The sequence below is a fragment of the Pyxicephalus adspersus genome, chromosome 6 (assembly GCF_032062135.1).
Source record: "Pyxicephalus adspersus chromosome 6, UCB_Pads_2.0, whole genome shotgun sequence".
Taxonomy (NCBI): Eukaryota; Metazoa; Chordata; class Amphibia; order Anura; family Pyxicephalidae; genus Pyxicephalus; species Pyxicephalus adspersus.
Genome location: NC_092863.1, coordinates 60068504 through 60090276, shown reverse-complemented (window position 1 = coordinate 60090276; position 21773 = coordinate 60068504). Strand labels below are relative to the sequence as shown.

The 21773-nt window shown below is 36.6% G+C and overlaps 1 protein-coding gene across 1 annotated transcript in view; it reads left to right on the top strand.

Annotated features, from left to right (window-relative positions):
* Positions 1-11532: 11532 nt before the first annotated feature.
* ADAMTS19 (ADAM metallopeptidase with thrombospondin type 1 motif 19) overlaps positions 11533-21773 on the top strand; it is a 114993-nt gene continuing 104752 nt past the window's right edge. The window contains exons 1-2 of the mRNA XM_072413949.1: positions 11533-11620; positions 15928-16568. Of these exons, the coding sequence (XP_072270050.1) occupies positions 11533-11620; positions 15928-16568 (729 nt within the window). The remainder of the gene's footprint in view (positions 11621-15927; positions 16569-21773) is intronic.

Below are 21773 nucleotides of genomic sequence, written 5' to 3'. Positions count from 1 at the left end.
AGTCGAGGTCATACTCAGAATATCTGTCCACCAAACAAGGGCAAAACACAAGCAGAGTCAGGGTAACAAACAAAGGTCGGTCAAAGCAGCATAAACTCACAAGGTCAGAAACAGGCAAGGTCAGCAACTCAGGTGCTCAGGTAATCGGTGAGTCTTTTGTAGACAAGGCGTTCAAGAAGTTTGGAGACATATGGGAGAAGGGAGATAGGACGGTAGTTAGAGGGTAGGGAGGGGTCCAGTGATGGATGAGTCTGGATCCCCTTCAGATGTGTACAACCTAACAATGGATGCAGGGGATACCATAAAATACATCGGGCTGCACCACTAAAGGGAAGCAGGGGCTGCTGCTATCTCCTGGCTCCTGCAAATGACATCGCTGGACAGAATAAACAGTGTTTCATACTGCGATTGCGCACAGCATAAAATCGACCGGACAGATGAGCATCTCCTAACATTCACTACTTTAGCAACAGCATACTCACAGCACAGCATATTGGGCTTCAGCATTTTTCTTTTTCATTACCATGTTTTATATATAGCTGCTTCATTCAGCTTGTAAAAAAAATTAAATCAGGTGGTTTTAGCTGAGACACATGTTGCTTAACTAAGTACTATTAGTCCTGCTTTAAATGGTAGCCAGTCTGAGGCTGTCCTTGTTTTCGATAATGCTCAATTGTGCCAGAACAATTAGAACTCTTTAAACACATCAATTTCAACACAACAGTGTAAATTTAGCCAATAATTCTAATCTATCCCCAGCTGCACAGGGGCAGTGTACTCTGCTTTCAGAGTGTGTTGTGGTGCAACAGGTAGTAGTCTGGCCCCTGAGGGATCTTGTAATTGGTAAATTTTTGTACAATCTTCCCCACTGTATCCCAGAAGTGTCTAACCCCCAAAAAATGTGAATGAAGCTGCCCTCTCCTTCACTACACCGCCACCAAGGTCCAAGACATAAGGATATATTCTGTGTAAGCTCTTTCATTTACTATACCATCTGGATACAATTTTATAACCTTACTCCTGGTACCTACTGTTCATATAGGCTTTATGGGACAATAAAATACTTTTCTCTGCTTGCTCTGGTGCAAAGATGATTGCCAGATCCCTCTCCCATGCTTTAACATGGAGGTACATACTGAGCTGGGACGGCATTTAGCAGGGAGTATATTACCGAAAGTGAGTGTCTCATCGTCCCTATTTCATCGCAGAGGCCTTCAGACTCAGTCAGGGGTCAGGCAAATGGTCTTGCCAGCAAGAGAGGTCAGCGGAAAGGGACAGTTGTATCGCCCTCCAGATGTCTAGTTTATATATTCCCTCTGAATGACTCAACTCTGCATCTGCCACCCAATCTCAATTCTTCAAGATCTGATAGGCCTAAGTTGACTGTAGTATTCTGAATTTTGGATCTACCTCCGGGAGGAAGTGGGGGTTGCATATATTAGGATTTAATGCATCCAAACCAGGATAGCATAAGCTTAACCCATCTCTCTGTCAGGCTGATACTGTCATCATAAAATAAAAAACAATAAATCTCCAAAATAAATAGCTTCCCCCAAATACCACTGCCCTTAAAGGAAAGCATTGCATAAAAATGGCAAAAGAACATGCTTTCATGGACGGGTGACCACTAGTCCTAAATCAACCAGAAACAAAAATAAAAAAAAAAGCTCTAATCAAAAGAACAAAGGGGGTGATTACTAGAAAAAAAAAATTAAAATTATAACTCAAAATGAAACACAGTCCTCTTCTCTCTATCGCTATATTGTGATTGGGCATACCCACATAATTATATACAATGCAGGATCAGCAATGGCTGCTCAGTACAATACCAATAACATAACTGTGAACAAGCAGTTTATTCTCTGCAGTTTAATTGTAAATTTGCAATTTAATTTAAAAATGGGGTTTAGCTGTGTTTTACCCAAAATAGGTTACGTTTTGAGACTTTTACCCTTATATGAAACAGCTTGGACAAATAATTAGGTAACATTGAATAAATTACTTGTATCAAGTGAAGGAAACCCAGAAAATATTGATTTGTTTGGGTTACTTTGGAACCATTATGTGAGGCCTTTGGTTATCCAGCATACCTAATAAGAATAGATTTCCTAAAAATCATTTGATATTAAATGGCAAATTATTTCAGTTTTTGAGCAGGTCAAAGCAGATAATAGTGAAAATTATTAAAAGTTCAGTGGAATTACAGTCAGCCAATTAGTTGTGTGCATGCACCCTGATTTATAACACAAATGTACTGTAAGTACACCTACTAATACTAGCATAATCACTGACCTTTCAACATTTGCCCACTGGTCTGCTATGGCACAGATGAGGGTTGAAAATTGTGGCCACATTAGTAGACATAATGGCCTATCTTCTCCATTCCTGCACAACCCTAGCAATAGGGGCCTACTGATATATACTAATAGATTTATTATTAAACCATCCCAATAGTTAAATTGTTTTTATTAAGTATACATAGAAACTTGTAACATGCATAATAACATGTCTTCATTCTTCAATGTGAAACATATTTTAAAGACTTTCATTATGTTTTCCCCATTACCTCTAAGATGAAAGAGTAAGAAAAATCGGTTCCCAAGAGCATCAAAACTGAAGTACTTCCCAAAGAATTTCCCCTGCACTAAAATCATTCATCACTGCTAACAGCACCTATGATTAGGAACAATTTGAATGAATGTCTATGTTACATGTGCATGTGAATGCTTGTCATATGGAAACCCGTACATATTTTACTTGGGGATTTTCTAGGCTAATTATGAACAAAGCTAATGTATTATAAACTTTTATCCAGAGTTAAAGCACTTCCTTCCTATCAAAGAAAAAAATATTAAGACTTTTTATCGGAGTTCAGATTTCATACATAAAGCGAACAACATGCATTATACTGTGACATTGATTTATCTAAAAATTGTAATGATAAAACCCAAAACATTACAGCATAACCTTTCCAGTGCATAGATAGATAAATCATTTACCATTAAATTTTTTTGCTGTTTCTTTCCTCCAGTTTTATCATTTTGCTCACTGGACCCTTTTGTGGCATAAAATAAATTCTGCTTCTTTTAATTATCAATCGTCTAAATATCTTTGTGGGCAGAAAAAAAAAAACATTTTTGGGGTGATGTCACATCACATCACACAGATTTATATTGAGAAATTCAGTGCTTTCATTTCCAAGATATTTGGGCAAAAATTATGAGAATACAACAGAATTTTACCATTTAAATTAAAGGACCCATTCACACCAGGAATGCAGGCATGTGATGTGCTGCAGTACGGCATTGTATATCAGTGCAATAACTCAGGAAACGCAATGCTTTTAAATATGTGCACAGCAAACATCAGTGCGTAGTAAAGTAGGAGAAATGCTTTACTCATCTAATAGAACCCATTTTATGCCCAAACCTTTATCTTTTAGTTTTTTAGACTTGGATTGTCTATATTAGAGATAACCTTTGTTGTCTCTATTAGTGCCCCCTGGAGCAAAATGCCCCCATATCTCCTTATTAGTTTTATACATACCAAGGAGGGAGAGGGGGAATATATCCTATGAAGAACACAGGAACTGATATAAGCAATTATTCTAGTATAGTGGAAAAGTTAAAACCCTCTATTACTGTTTTTAATATAGTCAGTGTCCCCATTTGGAAGAACTTTCTGCATTTTCTAAATATAAAACCAAAGTTCTATGTGTCAAATTTCTTCCTACATCTGACTAGGGTCCCACTCACACTAAAGCTTGCATATGCTGCAATGTACAGTGATGTGTTTGTGTCGTGTGCATTTTTAAGCATATTGAGGTGTGTTGGCAGTCTATATTTCTAAGGGCCACTTAACACAAAGCATGTTGTGATTTAATACATGTTAAGGCCCCACAAAGATATAAATGGGTGCTTAAGGTAAGCCTGTCACATACCTGAGCAATGCAAACTTAAAGTGTAACTATAGTTCAGTGATGGAAATGTGCAATCAAGCAGGAATTTTATTGCAGAAGGAACCCGGTAAGGTTGGTTTTGCGGAAGGAACATTATCTCTCTTCTGCAATACAGGACCTGCCTGTTTACAATTTTTTAAGGTGAGGGCTTAGTTCTGTTTTAATAATAAAAAAGTTTTTTAAATTTTTCTGACAGCTTTAAGTAGATATGTGTAAGATTTTAAGCAACCAATGTGTAAGACCTTCAGAAACACAGAGCTGCTAGCAAGTTTTCACAAAGGTTCATCACTATATGAAACTTGCTGAATGCCAAGTAGCAACTATATTTTGCTCATATATAGTGCAAGCTGAGGTATGTGAGCAGTGGTTCTAAAGTTGTAGCTTGGCCCTAACTACTACCAACTGTCCAAGGGCAAATGAAGGACTGAGGAGGACCTTGGTAATTTGTTTTTATTCTATATTAGTTAAAAAACACCATACTCATCCAATAGGTATTGGGAAATGTAGCCTTCCCCATCTTCTGGGTTCAATTAACCTAATAACATAAAAATAATCCTGCTCTGTTCATAAAAAAAGTCTGGTACAGGATTAAGATGAGCTACATTTACAAAGAAAAAACTCCAGATCATTTCATTTCTGAATCTGGCTTTACTATTAACAGTCATGCTTAAGCTCTGAGATAGAATAGAAAATTGCCCACTTTTGAAATGTATTAGGAGGAACACCTTGAAAACTATTGCACTAACTGGATGTGGACAGGCATGGCCTAAAAAGGGGGCTGCACAAAATGTATCACTTTACAGAATATATATTGTGGTGTTGCACTATTCCTCTTATGATTTGCTGTGTTTTGGGCAAAATAGAGCCTGAGGGTACAATGAAGAGAAAGTAAAAATAATGTTATCCTTATAGCTATTGTCAGTGAAAGGTAAACTAAGTCTCATAATTGCTGTCTGTCCAGGCAAAAACTAAAACCCGTATAAGTATCAGTGGGAGTTAAAATAAGCTCTGTTGTTGGCGCAAGTCAATGTAATATAAACCCTATTGTTAGTATAAGTGCAAGTAAAATAAACCCTATTACTGGTGTCTGGGAAAGTAAAATAAATCCCTTAAGATTGAAGTCAGTGCAACAGTGTTAATTAGGAAATTCATTACACAGTTATAAGCCACTGCTCTGCCTCTTTCTGCTTGTTGGACTGGAACTGTTAGCCAGGCAATCAGTTCAAAATCCCCGATCCGCCCCACAGGATTGAGAACACTTTTGGGACTGTTGCTTTCCATGGTCCTGTGCAGGTATTACTGGTTCTTTTTTGATCTCACAAAATTTCTGTATCTTATAGTGATGTTGGATTAGCAGGAAGTAACAGTGAGAGCTGTGGAAGATCACAAACATGAAAACTCCAATACCTATCAATTCTCTACAACGAAACAACATAGAGCTGTGAGGGTGACAGGACAGGTAAGCATTTTTTTCTTTATTACAGGTATGTTCTTTGCTAAGGAATTTATTACATGAGGATCTTCTTAAGCAGAACTAAACTTTGTTATACCTACCTGTTCCCATGCCATCCCATATGAGCTTTTCCTTTTTTTTTCTTCTATCCTCCTTGTTGTGATCTTCAGCCATCTTGATTGGCCAGGCCATGATGACGTAACTCCCATGCAGGCCCGCAGGAAATCATTAAGGCCCAGCAACAGCTAAAGCGAGTGATCAGGTAGGTAAGACATAACCTATCACTTTCTGAAATCAAGTCCTGCCTGTTTGCAAGTTTCTAAAGTGGAACTTTCTGCTTTAAGTTATTTGGAGAGCTTTGTCAGCCTACCTAACCCTAATGAGCTGCTTAACACACTGCACAATTAATATAATGGATAACTTTAGCTACGTAGCCACCTGTGTACACAGAACACACTCCCCTAACTTTCCCATTCCCATAGAGCAAACAAGGACCCCTTTTTTCCCAGGAAACCAGAATGGAGGTTGAAAGTCTGAGGTACTATACTGGCTGTATGGGGGAGAGGGAACAATGGCACAGTTCCTGAATCCACCGAAGTTCTACAGACCCCCAAACTTTTCACATACAGTTATCTGAGAGCTATACTGACTGTATGGGGGAGAGGGAACAATTAAATGGTTTCTGCATCCACAAGTACTACAGACCCCTAAGCTATTTACGTACAGCTATCTAACCCAAAAACCTTCCCTCATTAAGTCCAAGCAACAATATTTGCAGCAGTATTTTTGGCAGGCAAAGAAAGTTGGATCCTTGCTTTAAAGTTTAGGTCAAGCAGCATTACTAAAGAGGAGGACCATAAAGGAAAGTTTACAAGTATTGTGTGTAGATAAACTTTTAGATGACCAACATAAGGTATCAAAACATTAAAAAAGTAAAAGTACTTGTATGTCCTTTTTGATTTTATAAGAGATCCTAAATATTCTGTACAAGTTTGTATGTCATATTTCCTACTTTGAATTTGAATTTCCAACATACTGCTGTTGGGAAATAACCTGAAATGTAATAATTGTTACAGAAATATGTAGAGAAGAATGTGGTGGCTTTAAAAAGATGTAGTTAAACTTTGCGGACTACAGTATAGGATATTCACTTGATGCAGAAAGCAGGTGGAATGCAGTTGCGGTTTATAGAATTTCACCTAGCTATTCCACCATTGCCTTGAAATGATTTGATAAATTTTCATGATGGAAACATTAGGGTTTGTAAATGTATTTAAATGCTAAAAAAGAACTTTGCTGGATTTTAAAAGTATGGCTGATACATTGTAAGGATAAGTAAGTCTAGCCTATAGAAAGAATCATTTGTAATAGTATATGTCACAAAAATGATTAGGATTTCAATGGATTTTACACATTACTAGGAAAAGTGTGCATGTTCATGAATGTCGTAAATGCAGATAGAATATACTATAGTATGTGAAAATACTCAGATAGAATAAGAGGGGATTAGCATTACCGCCTTGCAGCTCTGTGGTCCTATTTCAGATTCAACAAGAAACTATTTCCCTAGGATACTACATAAGATTGTACTTGCCCCCAACCCCCTAGGCCAAAATCTGTAATATAAACCAACAATTAAACTAAACCACAAAAAAGGTTTGGACTATGGGCCCCTATTGGAAATTAAATCTAACTTATGTTATTCTCATAAACTATATCATCATATTCATCAACATCATCAACCATAAACTACATAAACAAACACTGAGAGGCGACCCCCATAACGACAAACCATGTAAGGGAGGGTGGGTTTATGGTAGGCTTGCAGCCCTTACTGATAGTGCTGTGTAGATGTAAGATGACTTCATTATTGGATGTTGACTCAACGGGCCTGATTTATTAAAGCTCTCCGAGGCTGGAGAGGAGACACTTTCATCAGTGAACCTGGGGAATCCAGCAAACCTGGAATGGATCTGGTCAAAATAGCAAATGACTTTCAAGAAATCTATTCCAGGTTTGCTGGGTCACCCAGGTTCACCAATGAAAGTGAATCTTATTCAGTCTTGGAGAGCTTTAATAAATCGGGCCCATCCACTCCATAATGCCAGTCACCATTCCGATGATTGGCTGTGTCTAAGCACCGCTGCACCCCTTTTAGCTTTTCTTACACAAGTCCAGGCATTCCTTACCCTGAAAAAAAAGAAACAGAGAAGATTAGACCAAATGGCTCGTTTAATTATACACTATAAAGTAAATAAAAAAAAGATATTTAAGACATTAGGATCCTAAAAATTGAAGTTTGATGATAATGGGGGGATGACAAAAACACAGCGACTCCTTTTTCTGTGGCCCCTGTCTGTTGAGCTATCTGGATTCTTTAAACTCGTTTGCTTTTATTTGTGACTGAGGTATGTAGGTTGTTCTGTAGACAATAATACTTAAAGCTCAATTTCAGGCTTCAGTCACTTCCCGCCTCCCAAGCACCCTGATTTGAATTTGAGGTTCACCTATGTGTTTTTACACCTTTTTAAAGGTATACATACCTCTAGATGTCTGCAGGTGTATACTTTTTCCTCGGCAGGCAATCCTTTTGTATGCATAGAGTGGTTCTAACATGATGACGTCAGCATCCTACTCTGAATATATATAGACTGTATTGGCATTGAATGCCATGGGCCCATGTGCCCAGCACTCATAGTTTACATCAATTCATTACACCCAGAAGATTGAGGACATCTTGTGGCAGAGAAGAGGTGCTGCAGGAAACCTGAGAAAATATATTACACCTACAGCTGTTTTATTTTTCTTTAAACCCCCAGGGGGATATAAATAGCCCAAAGTCAAGGTAAATTTATATTTTTACACATGTTGTTGAGCAGTGTGATTCTTGTTTTATGTATTACAAAATGAAAATAAAAAAAAGAAAACAGCTATGTTAATACATTTATAAAATTACTCATAATGGATTACTCCTATGCTACCATTTTTATATTATAAAACATTATTATTTTATTACAGATTTACCAGGAAGTAGTATTTCATAAAAAAGAACAAAGTAGAAAATAAATCCAGTACTGCATAGAGTTTTCTCTCTTTAAATACTGCTTGTGAACCTATATAGCTAGCGTGACCCAAATAATTATCACCACCATGTAAATAAAAAAAAAAACACAAAGCTGCCTAGAACAAAATATGTAAAGATACATGTATAAAGCTTTTTAGTGGGAGTAAAGGGGTGACATTTCCATTCAAAGTGAATTTGGTAGAGCAGGCTGCCCTATCAAACACACACAAAATTCTGCATGTTACTCTTTGTTTAGTAACAGAGCATGATGTCTGAATGGGCCCAGTTACCTAAAATTACAGTCTCTATTTCCAGACATAAGGCCAATGCCACATGGAAGATTTAGCATGCTGCAATTCTCTGCCAGGCTCTGTCTGTAACTGAATTACTAATTTATTTCTGAAATGGATCATTCTTCCTTGTGTTATTATGGCAGTTATAAAACAATTATGATTATGCAGAGTTTATGCTAGGTGTAGATATAGAAAGCAAGTTTGCACCTATTTAAGAAAAGTAATATGAACAACTTTTCTATAGCTTCTAATTTTTAGTGAAGCCAAAAGCTACATGCTATGACTTAGCTGACAAGCAGACTAGCAGAAGACTCCTACAGTAACCCCTTAAGGTTTACATTTCTTCTCTTGTTCCTGCCAAATCTGCTTGTAAAATTTAGTTTGACCATTTTAGCACTGGCATGTTGAAAGGTACCATATTGGGGTTCTTTACAAATCATCTATTGTTTAAGTTGATCAACAACCAGTCAGTAATTGTTTATTTAGTAACTTCTTGTTTAGAATTTTATTTGTTGAACATCATAACAGAAAAACATCTTTTACTTTTAAATGTCTGAACTTGATTCTTTTCAGAGCGGTTTGATCCTATGGGCCTGATTTATTAAACCTGGAGAACCTGAGTGATCCAGCAAAGCTGGAACTGATTTGGCCCTGGATTAAAAATATTTTCCAGCTACAGCAAATAACTTTTAGGAAATCCATTCCAGGTTTGCTAGATTCTCCAATGATAATCTATTTCCTCTAGTTTTAAAGAATTTTATTTAATAAGGATGATTTTAATAAAACATTTAGGTAGGCTACTTAAATAGCAGTGACCATGACAATCACTAAACATTCCCTGATAATGAATAAAATACTTCTCTTGAAACACATGGACCTGGAATATTGGGAATGTTTCCCTGAATGTAAGATTCACTGCTTTATCAATTGACCACTTGTGAATTAGTACATTTTATAACTTTTCTATATTATGAACAGTTTGAAAATAACATCTAGAAAGTTGCTGATTTATCAGTTTTGATTTTGGCTACATAGTTCAATGCAGATCTATAACATTTTTATAAAACGACCTATCATGTGTTTATCCAGGCAATCATGGTTTATGAAATGTTCGATTCTCTGCATTTCTGTCAAGTCTTCATTCATATATTTAGGAGAATGTAAACATTTGTAGTTACCAGGTCAACTGGTTTTCTAATTAATTTCTTCAAAATTGCTGTGTAAAACAGTTCTGATGTACTGCACCCTCAGCATCAAGTTGGGCTTGTTTTTTTTTTCGGGACCCACACCTCTTAATATCAAAGTTGTTTTCACAAGCTGCCTTAAAATGGGTTCCACCATAAGGCTTAAGGTTGTAAGTGGAGATATGACTGTGATTGGTTGTCATATGGTCAAGAAAGGACCAATATTTTCATCATTAGACCACTCTCTATAACACGTGGATCACACTCAGTGCCAAAAAATAAGTAATAGGGTGGTAAACCTTCTGAGAAAAAAGGGGAACTCAACCCCCCTTCCCCCTTTCCTGGGATTCCTGGCCACGGTGCTTAAAGCACTGGACCGGCAGTGTTCATGGTGGTTTTTAATTTATTATTGCAACCTACTGGGCAGCATGGTTAGCTCAATGGCCAGCACTATTGTCTTTTCAGCTCCATGTCCCAGGTTCGAATCTTAGACAGGACACTATCTGCATAGAATTTGTAAGTTCTCCCCGTATTTGTGTAGATTTCCTCCGGGCACTCCACTTTCCTCCCTCGACCCAAAAAACATGCAGTTAGGTTAATTGGCTTCCCTTCAAAACTGGTCTTAGACCATATTAATGGCATATGACTATGGTAGGGACATTAGATTGGGTGGACACTTTGTGTTATGATGGTGCTATACACATACAAAAATTTTAAAAAAACATAATTCCTGAAAATTTCTTGATCACTTGTGTATTATACCAGATTTTTTGCACTCATTTCTAGATGTGATGCGACAAGCCTAATATGAACAAGAATTTAAAGACATCTCAATGTGATGTAGTATTTCAGATGGGGCCATTATTGTACCATTTATTTGGCTATTGGGTGGTAGACTTGCAGAGTTACATACATCATGCATTTCGCTTTTCTCCTACCTGCTTGTATTTCATGTGCAGGTTATGCAAATCATTCTTTCACACAACCAATGGGCTTTCTTTGGAAAAGGAGATCCCCCTCCTCTGTGAATGTCTGAGCTTGTATAGCCACCTAGTTAGTCCCAGCTCTCTCCCTACTACTTCTCCTCCCCTCCTGCTGCTCTTATAGCTGTGTGAGGCAGAGATAATGTGTGCAGTATTCAGAACAGCATGTGCATGTGTGTGAGTGCAAGGGAGATCTGATCTCTTTCCCTCTTTTGTCTGCTTTGCAGCTGCTTTATATTTCTCCCTTCCTGCACAGAAACTCTTTTACTTTCATCTGCCTCCCAATCCAGTGGGCTCCTTTTAGTAACAAGCTCATGCTTGATTGTACTTATAAAGGGATCTTATTTGCACCAATAACACTACAAAAATCAGTCTTTCAGTGCTGAAGGAATATTTGATCCCAAAGTCATCATTTTCCCTTTTTTGCCCCCCTTCAATAAATCCACACAGGCGACGGTGGAAAAAAAAAAGCAAAGTTGTTCCCTGGGCAGTGATTCACTAACTTTGCTGGAAAAAAACTAGGGAAAGCAAGCAACACACATTGGCAGATTTAAGGCATTTTCAACGTCTGCTCCATGTGTTTAGACCATTAAGTGGATGGGGCAAGGAAAAGGGATGGGACTGCACTGCAACTGCTGCCTTGTCTATCTGTTTCTGTGTATCCTGTCATGTAAGATCAGCACAGGTAGGTTCAAAGCTTCAATTTGGTGTATGTACTCTTGTCTAGTGCAAGTCACATAGACAACTGAAGGTGCTGAGCCTGGAATGGGATCAGTATTTGCTACAGATCATCTTTATTTCTTTTTATGTTTGCATCTTGTGTGTCTTTTAAGTAGTAAAAGTAGCTTTTGTGCAGGCAACATCACTGTGACTTCCAGGGTAGGAACTGTTTGATGTTGAAACAGATATGTGTCAGGGTCAAGTGTACCTAACACAAACATTCTCAGAACTCTGCTAAATTCCTTGCTAGTCTTAAAAGATTTATTACTCTAGGGTTTGAATTTATTTATTGTTTTTGATTGCATACTGTCTATATGTTGCATTCTGCAAATTCTAAACAAGTAATGTAAATGTTGCCAAGTTCTCTAAACTAGTTGTAGAATTTATCATTTAGCTGTTATCACAATAAATGAAATGCTGTGAAAGTTCAGATTTTCTGATAGGCATGATCATACAGGGTTTTTGCTGAAGGCAAATGACACACAGGTCAGCTTGCTTTGACAGAATGAGTATTTTTTCAATGAAATAATGAATGAAACTCCTGCTGATTTGATAAAAATGTCTTAAAGGTGTCACATTTTAAAGTGAGGGATCACAAAATATTAAGTTATACCTATCTACCTGCAAGTAGTAGTAGACTATTTTGCTAAGTGTGATCAAACTGTTGAGGAAATATTTCATGTGAATATCGTGTAAAGTGCAAAAACCTCTAGAAACCATATAGAACTGATTGAATTTTGATTGGTTGCTTCTGGATATTACTTTTTTTGCAGTAGTTTTTTTTTTTATACAAAACATTGTATATACCCGCAGAGCATTCATTCATTGTTGTTTTTTAGACTTTTCCATTCACCCTCTAGAGGCTTCTGTAAATCAGGAGGTGTAGTCTGCCCTCCTGCTGAACAGAGAGATTGTAAGACATGTGGGTAGCTAAAAAAGGTTTAATTTACTAAAGTGTGCAAAGCATACAAATATATCTAGTCAGGTGTACAGGTTCCATATCACATCACACTTAAAAAAATCAGGTCCATAGAGTCTATAGCTTTCAGTCTCAGAAGAGGAGCAGCAATCCTGACCATGTTCTTGTTGACCTGCCTGGTGGAGACTTCTCTTGGCAATTGGGACAGGCAAATTAGTATCACATAATGCCATCCATTGCAACTGTAATAGAAAGGTGCTGTTCTACTTTATATAGGGACATTAGAATAAGCCATTAGAGAGCTCTATAGAAATATAGATGCATCCATCAAAGGGTGGAGAATGTTTTATCATTTTGAGTGTATGGCCATCAGTCAGGAAAGTCATTGGCAGACCATAGATATGCCAGTTATTGACAAAAATGAGCAATCTTTTCAAATAATGTATATAGACATCACACAAATTATAAATGTCTGAAAAGTCATTGGCAGACCATTGATATGCCAGTTATTGACAAATATGGGCAAAATGAGCAATCTTTTCATATAATGTATACAGGCATTTTAAATTGCGGTCACTGCATACCACTATTGTGCAGAACATTATGTATTAAAGAGCCATGGCTTTGCCAATGTACTGTATATTTGCAAACGTTAGGTGACTTTAAACACACTGGCAATGTAGCTGATCACAATTACAAATCTAGCTCACCTTCCAAGGACTAGCTTTAAAGAAACCACTTTGAATTTGCAAGGTCAAACACAAGTCCTGTATTTTAAATAAAGCACTGAATTTCTATATGATAGATTAAAACACTTGTAATAATGCATAGCTCCATCTATGTTTTAAAAACAATATGTTCATTGATGGTTTACTGTCCAATTAAATGGCTGTGATCCTAAAATGTAAGTTAATGGTTTATTGATAGTTTATTGGTATATTGTTTTTCTAGTAACCAATCACAAATGTAGTTTAAAGGATAAAGTTTCCTTGTAGGTTTTCAGCTCAACTATCTAATCGCCAGTAGTGCAATATAATCAGAAGTCATGGACTGGTTTGAATGGACATAAGACTAAAGGGAATACCATAGTGCTATTCACAATGAACAGAGGCTCAATCGTCCTTCAGCTAGCCATGTGTTGATATAAATTTACATCGACCTGATTAAGAGTAGTATAGAACCCAAGTCAAAGATACTATTAGTGTCAAATATCATGACAACATTTTGATTTATGTAATTCCACGATCATTATTGTGGCCAATTTGATTGCAAGCGTGACCTGATGATTTCATTTTTCTTCATCCTGCTACACTCACTGCCAGTACTTGGCAGAAAGTGGGGCAAGATTTTTCTATGTATATGTTCACAAAAGGAACCATGACAAGCAAGGTCACTTTATTTTGGTTTTGTGCTAAAACCATATGGTTATATAATACAAATCGAATTTGTACGTGGCATGTATTTTCAGGTGCATATTAACAATCATGGTCAGCTTGGAGAAGAAAGAACATCTGTTAAAATGCAGGTTACCCATGCTCTTAGGAAACATGTCCATTTCACAACCACTTATGTTAAGACAAGTTGTTATCCTGTAAACACTACTTATTCATTTTAGTTTATTTATTTGTTACCAAAAATTAAAAATAATTATTATTTTTTTATTATTATTATGAGTATTAATAATAAACACTCAAACGTGATGCTACCTAGTTGTCTGATGGTTGGATTAGAACAACCCTAGACAATCAAAATAAAACTACTGGCTTAAATATTGGACAACATTGAAACCATTTTCATATTTAAATTTAGGTTTTTGAAATAAATGTGTCTATCATGTCATTATATATGAGTAAGGAAACCCAAAAAAGGAAGAATTTGTGGTTTGTGAAATTCTAGTGGTATGAGGTATATGAGGTGTGTTATTTCTTAATGCTTTAAAAACAACATACATTTAAAATACTAAAAATCAGAGTACATAAAAAAGTACATTATGGAAAATGCCTATGTTAACTGATTTTCTAAAAAACATGAGGAAGGAAAAAAAAACTTACGTAATTATCAAGTTTGCTACATATGGCTGTCAATTCATAATACAATGGGAGCTTGCACCATGTGTATATATAACAGTTGATGACAAGTTTGTATATTTTCTCTGTTGCATTTTATTGATCAGCTTTCACTGCTTAACTTTAAAGTATGTCCTCTTTCTCACATGAAATTGAAGAGTATGAGGAACATACTTTGAATGGTCTTTTCTGGGTACCTATTTTAAACATTATGTTAGATTCAGCTGGATTTCTGATAAGACCATATTGTGTACTAGCAACTTTTAAAATATACCATACAAGAATGAAAAGACTTTTTGAGCAAGGGAATTAAAAGCACAATGATGATGTTATAAAATGTAATAACACTTAATATTCATGTAGTTTTAGGTTTACGGTTGTCCGATTACTTGTGATATGATTTCTGTTAAATCACTATTGGTTTTTGCTTCCTAAGGCATTTGTTTCTTTATTACTAATTTATGGAATAGGACCTATAAACACAAATTAAAAATAACTTGTACTTAAATAAGACATAAGATAAGATAAGGCAAGTGGCAAAGGACTAGTCACTAGCATTGGCTGTAGGTTGCTCTTCGTTTTCCCATTAATTACTTTTCATGCCTTGTCCTATACTGTGTCTCTGTGTAAAATGAACATCTTGTTGAAGGAGCAGGGCTTTGCTTCCTCACATGTAAAAACTGTTTCCTTAATAGCTAATGATTTGATGACTATCAGGGTTATGATCAAAAAGCAGCAAGGAAGCTGAAGGGATTACAAAGGTACAGAAGGAATGAAGCAGAATCAGAGATATGTTTGCACTGTAGGACTTCAGATACAATTTCCTCACCAGCAAGAACCAGGTGCAGTGACATCACTAAATCTTGTGAGACTAGCAATCAGAGGCACCAGCACTTTAGATAATCACATACTGCAGTTACACAATTATCAGGTTCAAGGCAAAAGAATATCTAGGAACACTCACATGTCAGGGAGTGCACTGGTCTTTTCCAGGAGGAATTGTTTAGGCATAATGAGCATTTTTTATATATTACCTCGAACATAGCAAGTTTTCTGTGTTTGAGCATTGGGCCACTTTGTTCTAAGACTCTAACACAAATAGTTATACAGTATATATAATGTTGTTGTGGGTAGCAGAACAGTGGAAAAACTTTATTAACAGGTTTAGGCAGCCATTATGGCCATATATATTTTTTATTTCTGTTGACTCCCTTTTTATCTTGTTTTATCTTTATCTGAATATGCACATTATCTTTTAAATGACATGTTGTCCTTTTTTTATTTGAGGTCTGGTCTTGCCATTCCAATGGGATGAAGAATCAGAGGTGGTATTTCCAACAGTCTGGGGTTCTCAAGAATTAAGACAAGTACGACAAGAAAGAAAAAATGTTGTTGTACTGGACGTTGCTGAATCTTACAGAAACCACAGTATTGAAGATACTTCTCTACCAAATAACCAGGCTGTCAGCTCAAGAGAGGTGCGATCTGTATCTTCCTCATCTTCTCCAACCTTCCAACATCACCCAATGAATCAAGAAGAAGAACAATATTATGAACATGATTCTCACGAGTTTTATCACTTTTCTCCATTTCCTTGGTTTTCTGGAAGAAATACTATAAATACATCTCCTCCAAGTATGCCATCTTCACATTCAGATCCTCCTCAGTACAAGCCGACTAGTTCTTCACAACAATCAGTGGATGGTAGTGGAAAATTGAAAATAAAGATCTCTGCCTTCGGGAGGGACTTGTATTTACTACTGAAAAGGGATAATCGCTTTTTGTCCCCAGGTTTTGTAGTTGAGGAAAGAAAGAGGGAGAAGAAAGAGTCGCTAAATACTGGAGATACAGACAGGAACTGTTACTATAGTGGTACTGTTCTCCGCCATCATGGTTCGTTTGCTTCCTTCAGCACATGTGGTGGATTGGTAAGTCCATGTTGTTAGCATGTAAATTTTCAAATAATGTTTAAAGTAGACTGGTAAAGTCATATTTGAAACTGTTACCACTTTTCGGGAGAATGCCTTTAAAGCATTGAATTTAAGTTACGTTGAGTTTGATCTTAAGATTCCTTGCAGCCAGATTAGACAGGATTGTTGTAAGGATAGTGATAGGCATAAATATTGATAGCTACATGAATGTTATAGCATGTATGTGCATGCTTTGTACTAGAGAGAGACATTACTGTGTGGAGTTGAGAATCATTGGACAAGATAATCACATCTAACGGTTTCCTCAATACCACATCACAGACAACTATAGGATTTTACTAAGCAGAGCACCCTGAAGTACCCTGAGGCAGAACCAGGAGTATCGGAGTAATACCTGCATACAGTATCCTATACTAGTGAGCTTTTTTGTCTGCATTTTGTAAAAATCAAAAAGCACAATTATTTGCCTTTACCAATATATATAAATGTAAGTATGATGTTAAAAAGAAATATACATTTAAATCTTTATAAGTTTTTCTTTATTGAACTCCAGGCATACTTTCAGTATTGCATGTTTGCACAAGCTCCTCCTCTGCAATACAATTTTTCACTCTGATTTAACTACACACAATGTGCATTAAAATATGCAGCAAGTCAAAAAAGCCCTCCTCATTTCCTTACTGATGGTCTTCCAGTATCATCCTAATCTTGGAGGTTTTGTACCACATGTGGATGTTACCTAGAACAGTTTGCATGAGTCAGAGATAAATTGGTGATGACTCTGGGTCTAAAATAAAGTATGTAATGACAATGAATAGATTTTAAAGAAATTATTAGCATTTTGATGAGGGTGGTTGGAACCAGGGAAGAAAAATATTAGCAGCCTAAACTTCCACTTTAAATTATTAGTAGTTAGGTCTATAAAAATTTGGACAGAGACAACTTTTTTCTAATTTTGGTTCTGTAAATTACCACAATAATTTTAAATGAAACAACTCAGATGCAGTTTAACTGCAGACATTCAGCTTTAATTCAGTGGACTGAACAAAATGATTGCATACATTCAGCCTTTTTTTAACACAATCACTTCATTCAAGGGGCTAAAGGATTGGACAAATTAAAAAGCTGAAAATAAAATGTTAATTTCTAATACTTGGTTGAAAACCCTTTGCTGGCAATGACAGCCTGTAGTCTTGAACTCATGGACATCACCAGATGCTGGGTTTCCTCCTTTTTAAGGCTCTGCCAGGCCTTTACTGCAGCGGCTTTCAGTTGCTGTTTGTTTGTGGTCCTTTCTGTCCGAGGTTTAGTCTTCAACAAGTGAAATGCATGCTCACCTGGGTTCGGATCAGGTGACTGACTTGGCCATTCAAGAATATTCCACTTCTTTGCTTTAATAAACTCCTGGGTTGCTTTGGCTGTATGTTTTGGGTCATTGTCTATCTGTATTATGAAACGCCTCCCAATCAATGTGACTGCATTTAGCTGGATTTGAGCAGACAGTATGTCTCTGAACACCTCAGAATTCATTTGGCTTCTTCTGTTCTGTGTCACATCATGGATAAACACTAGTGTCCCAGTGCCACTGGCAGCCATGCTCGCCCAAGCCATCACACTGCCTCCGCCATGTTTTACAGATGATGTGCTATGCTTTGGATCATGAGCTGTTCCACGCCTTTCCCATACTTTTTTCCTGCCATCATTCTGGTAAAGGTTGATCTTGGTTTCATCTGTCTAAAGAATGATTTTCCAGAACTGTGCTGGCTTCTTTAGATGTTTTTTTGAGCGAAGTCCAATCTAGCCCTTCTATTCTTGAGGCTTATGAGTGGCTTGCACCTTGCAGTGCACCCCCTGTATTTACTTTCATGCAGTCTTCTCGTTATGGTAGACTTGGATATCGATACGCCTACTTCCTGGAGAGCGTTGTTCACTTGGTTGGCTGTTGTGAAGGGGTTTCTCTTCACCATTGAAAGGATTCTGCGATCATCCACCACTGTTGTCTTCACTGGATGTCCAGGTCTTTTGGCGATGCTGAGTTCACCAGTGCTTTGTTTCTTTCTCATGATGGACCAAACTGTGGATTTTACCACTCCTAATATTGTAGCAATTTCTTGGATTTGTTTTTTCTGTTTTTGCAGCTTAAGGATGGCTTGTTTCATCTGCATGGAGAGCTCCTTTGACCACATGTTGTCTGTTCACAGCAAACTCTTCCACATACAAGCACCCCCCCCCTCAAATAAACTCCAGGCCTTGTATCTGCTTAACGGATAATGACCTTACAAAGGAATTGCCCACACCAGCCCATGAAATAGCCTTTGAGTCAATTGTCTTATTACTTTTGAGCCCCTGAAATGAAGTGATTGTGTTAAAAAAGTTAGTTCCTCACATTTTATGCAATCTTTTTGTTCAATCCACTGAACTAAAGCTGAAAGTCTGCAGTTCAACTGCATCTGAGTTGTTTCATTTGAAATTAATTGTGGTTGAAAAAAGACATAAGTCCATCAAGTTCAACCACTAGAAAAATAAACATATCCCAGAGCTGTTGCACTTTTATTTTTAGTACACAGGAAGGGGGCTAATAGGTGGCTTAAAAGTACTTTATACATTCATTATTAAAAAGTCGCTAACTTGACTGCAGACTGAAATGGATGTAATAGTCCAAGGCCTAAAGTGATGAAATTACAAATCCCCTGGCAGAAAAAACTGTTTAAATGTGTGGATTTTCATATTGTATTTAGAAGTTTGCCTGAAGTTCAGATTTAGAGGCAGAAAACCCTTAAACTTATTAGCAACAGCAACACAATATCAAAAAACTAAAATTCATCTACATTTATTATTCAACCAATTTTTTATTTATTGATATTGTACATAATTCCTTGTCATTTCATAATTATCAGTATGTTCGTATATATGTGGATCCCGCATGTCTAGACATGCATTTTTAGCAATTCGCTTACAAATGACACACTTGCACATGTAAGGCATGCCTGGAAAGCATCACTGAAGAATAAGATAAGACTATGTAACTTATTCCAGTACTCCCTGCCAACAATGATGATTTCAAAATGCTCTTTGCTTCCATAGCTGGATTTTCCAATTCTTTTTGTTTGGTTTTGTTCCATGCCCTATTTTCGACAGATATGTTTCCTAAAAAAAATGAACTACGGTTCATTGGTTCCCTGCAATATCAACAACATGTATCTTCTGTTTTATCAGCAGTGAAAGATGATCTACTGCATACTTTTGTATTCACACTTTCATTAAACTTATTTCAAGGAGGAACAGTCCAGGAAAGTTTATCCCTGCAGAGGGGGTATCTTTAGACAACAGCAATGAAATCAGAAATAATTGTAATATAATCACAACTACAATTAAGTCTTGTTTGTTACTTAACATAAAAATTCCATTACCATATTGGTATTAAACAGCACTGTACTTGTTGTGCCATTAGGTGTTTTCTGTTTTTTTCAAGCAACCAATGTACCCCAAATCATCATCAAGCAAATTTTAGCTTGGAGAAAGGGGCTGTTACTTCCAACTTTTGCACCCCACTAATATTCCATCACTATTTCTGGCCAAAAGTAAGATGTCAGAGGCAGTGGACCAGTGATCGCTTGTGCCTGCATCATAATGCTGCAGTTTTTTCTTACATTACAAGAACAAAAGGTTTACTTTTAAAGAATTCTTGAAATCTAGTTAGGCAGAGGTAAAAACAAGAAAAAATATTTGAATTTGTTATATGAGAGTCAAAGGACATAATTCAGATATATTATTTAGGATAAAAAATCAGGTAAACATTAAAGATGGCTTTTTATGAATATTATGATACTTTAACACTCACTGGCAGTAGAAAACAGACCGAAACCTAGTTTTATGGGTAACGTATGTTGTTGTCCTGCAGCATGGGTTTCTTGGCACCTACTTTATTTGTGCATTCAGGTTCCATTCTAAATGAATGCACGTGTTACCATTGCAGAGAAAAAATATTGCAACAAATGGCTTTGAAAGAGAGGTAAAAGCTATCCAGTTTTCTCACTTACCCCAGATTAGCAGGTAATGCAGTTCTGGAGCCTTTGCCATAATGGATGGTTCTGTCACTCAGCATTCCAATCCCTGAATCTATTTGTACCTGTGACTCTGAAACTTCTTGGCTTCAGGTCATCAGCCATCTTGATCAGCCTGGCCAGAATGATGTAACTCCCACACATGCTCAAGAGAGTTCATTCATTTTTGGCAGCCAGGCGTATGCCAGGATATCCGGCATAGTATTCATTGAAGAAAAGATTGTGAACAGGCAGCAGTTTATTTAATTGCTGAATTGTTCCTTCATTTGTCCTTGCAATAATGAACCTGCCTGCTTACAAATTTTCTTTCTTATATTTATCATTGTTAATACTTACTGGTAACTAACTTAAAACAGATATGCAGATAAGTTCTTCTAAAGTTTCTGACTTACATACATATCTCCCAGTGATATTAATATTGCCAATAGGTCAGCCTAACAGCAATAGAAAGAGGTCAAGAATTGTAATTTTGTATGTGGTCAGCTTACAACAAGACTAAGCAGATGATTGCACTGTGTTTATTGGTAACATTCTGAAACTAAATTGGTTACATTTTTTTGTTTATTTAAGTTTATTGAGTGATCTAACCATTGGGCTTTGTTTGGTAAAATAGATATGGATAGCCCAGAAAACCTGTAAAAAGGATCACATTGTACATTCTATTTAGATCTTACCCGAATCGCCTTCAATCATCAGCAATCATTACCATATTTGAACAATGTTTACTATCATCTGCTCTTTGTATGTGTTTAGGCAAACAATGTTGTTCGAGTTATATGTGATTTTATTGTCTTTGTTACAAAGCCAAAAACAAAATCAGTCTGTGCTGAGTTTTGTGGCACTACTTTTATTGCCTTTTTCTACAACAGAGGTCAGGAACCTTTCCACATTTAGTATAATTTTCACAATCACTAGAGAACCAGGGTGCCAGGGAAAATAGCAAGTCATAATCTTACTATTTTTGTACTCATAGTTCTACTGCTAATAACTGCTCATTATTTTAATATTACCTTACTTTAATTTGCCTTTAGCAGTACTACTATGTTGTATAAACAAAGCATATTCATATTTATCTTTAACCTTTACTGGAAAGTAAACTGACCATACAACTTCAGGATGATCACTTATCATGGCCACA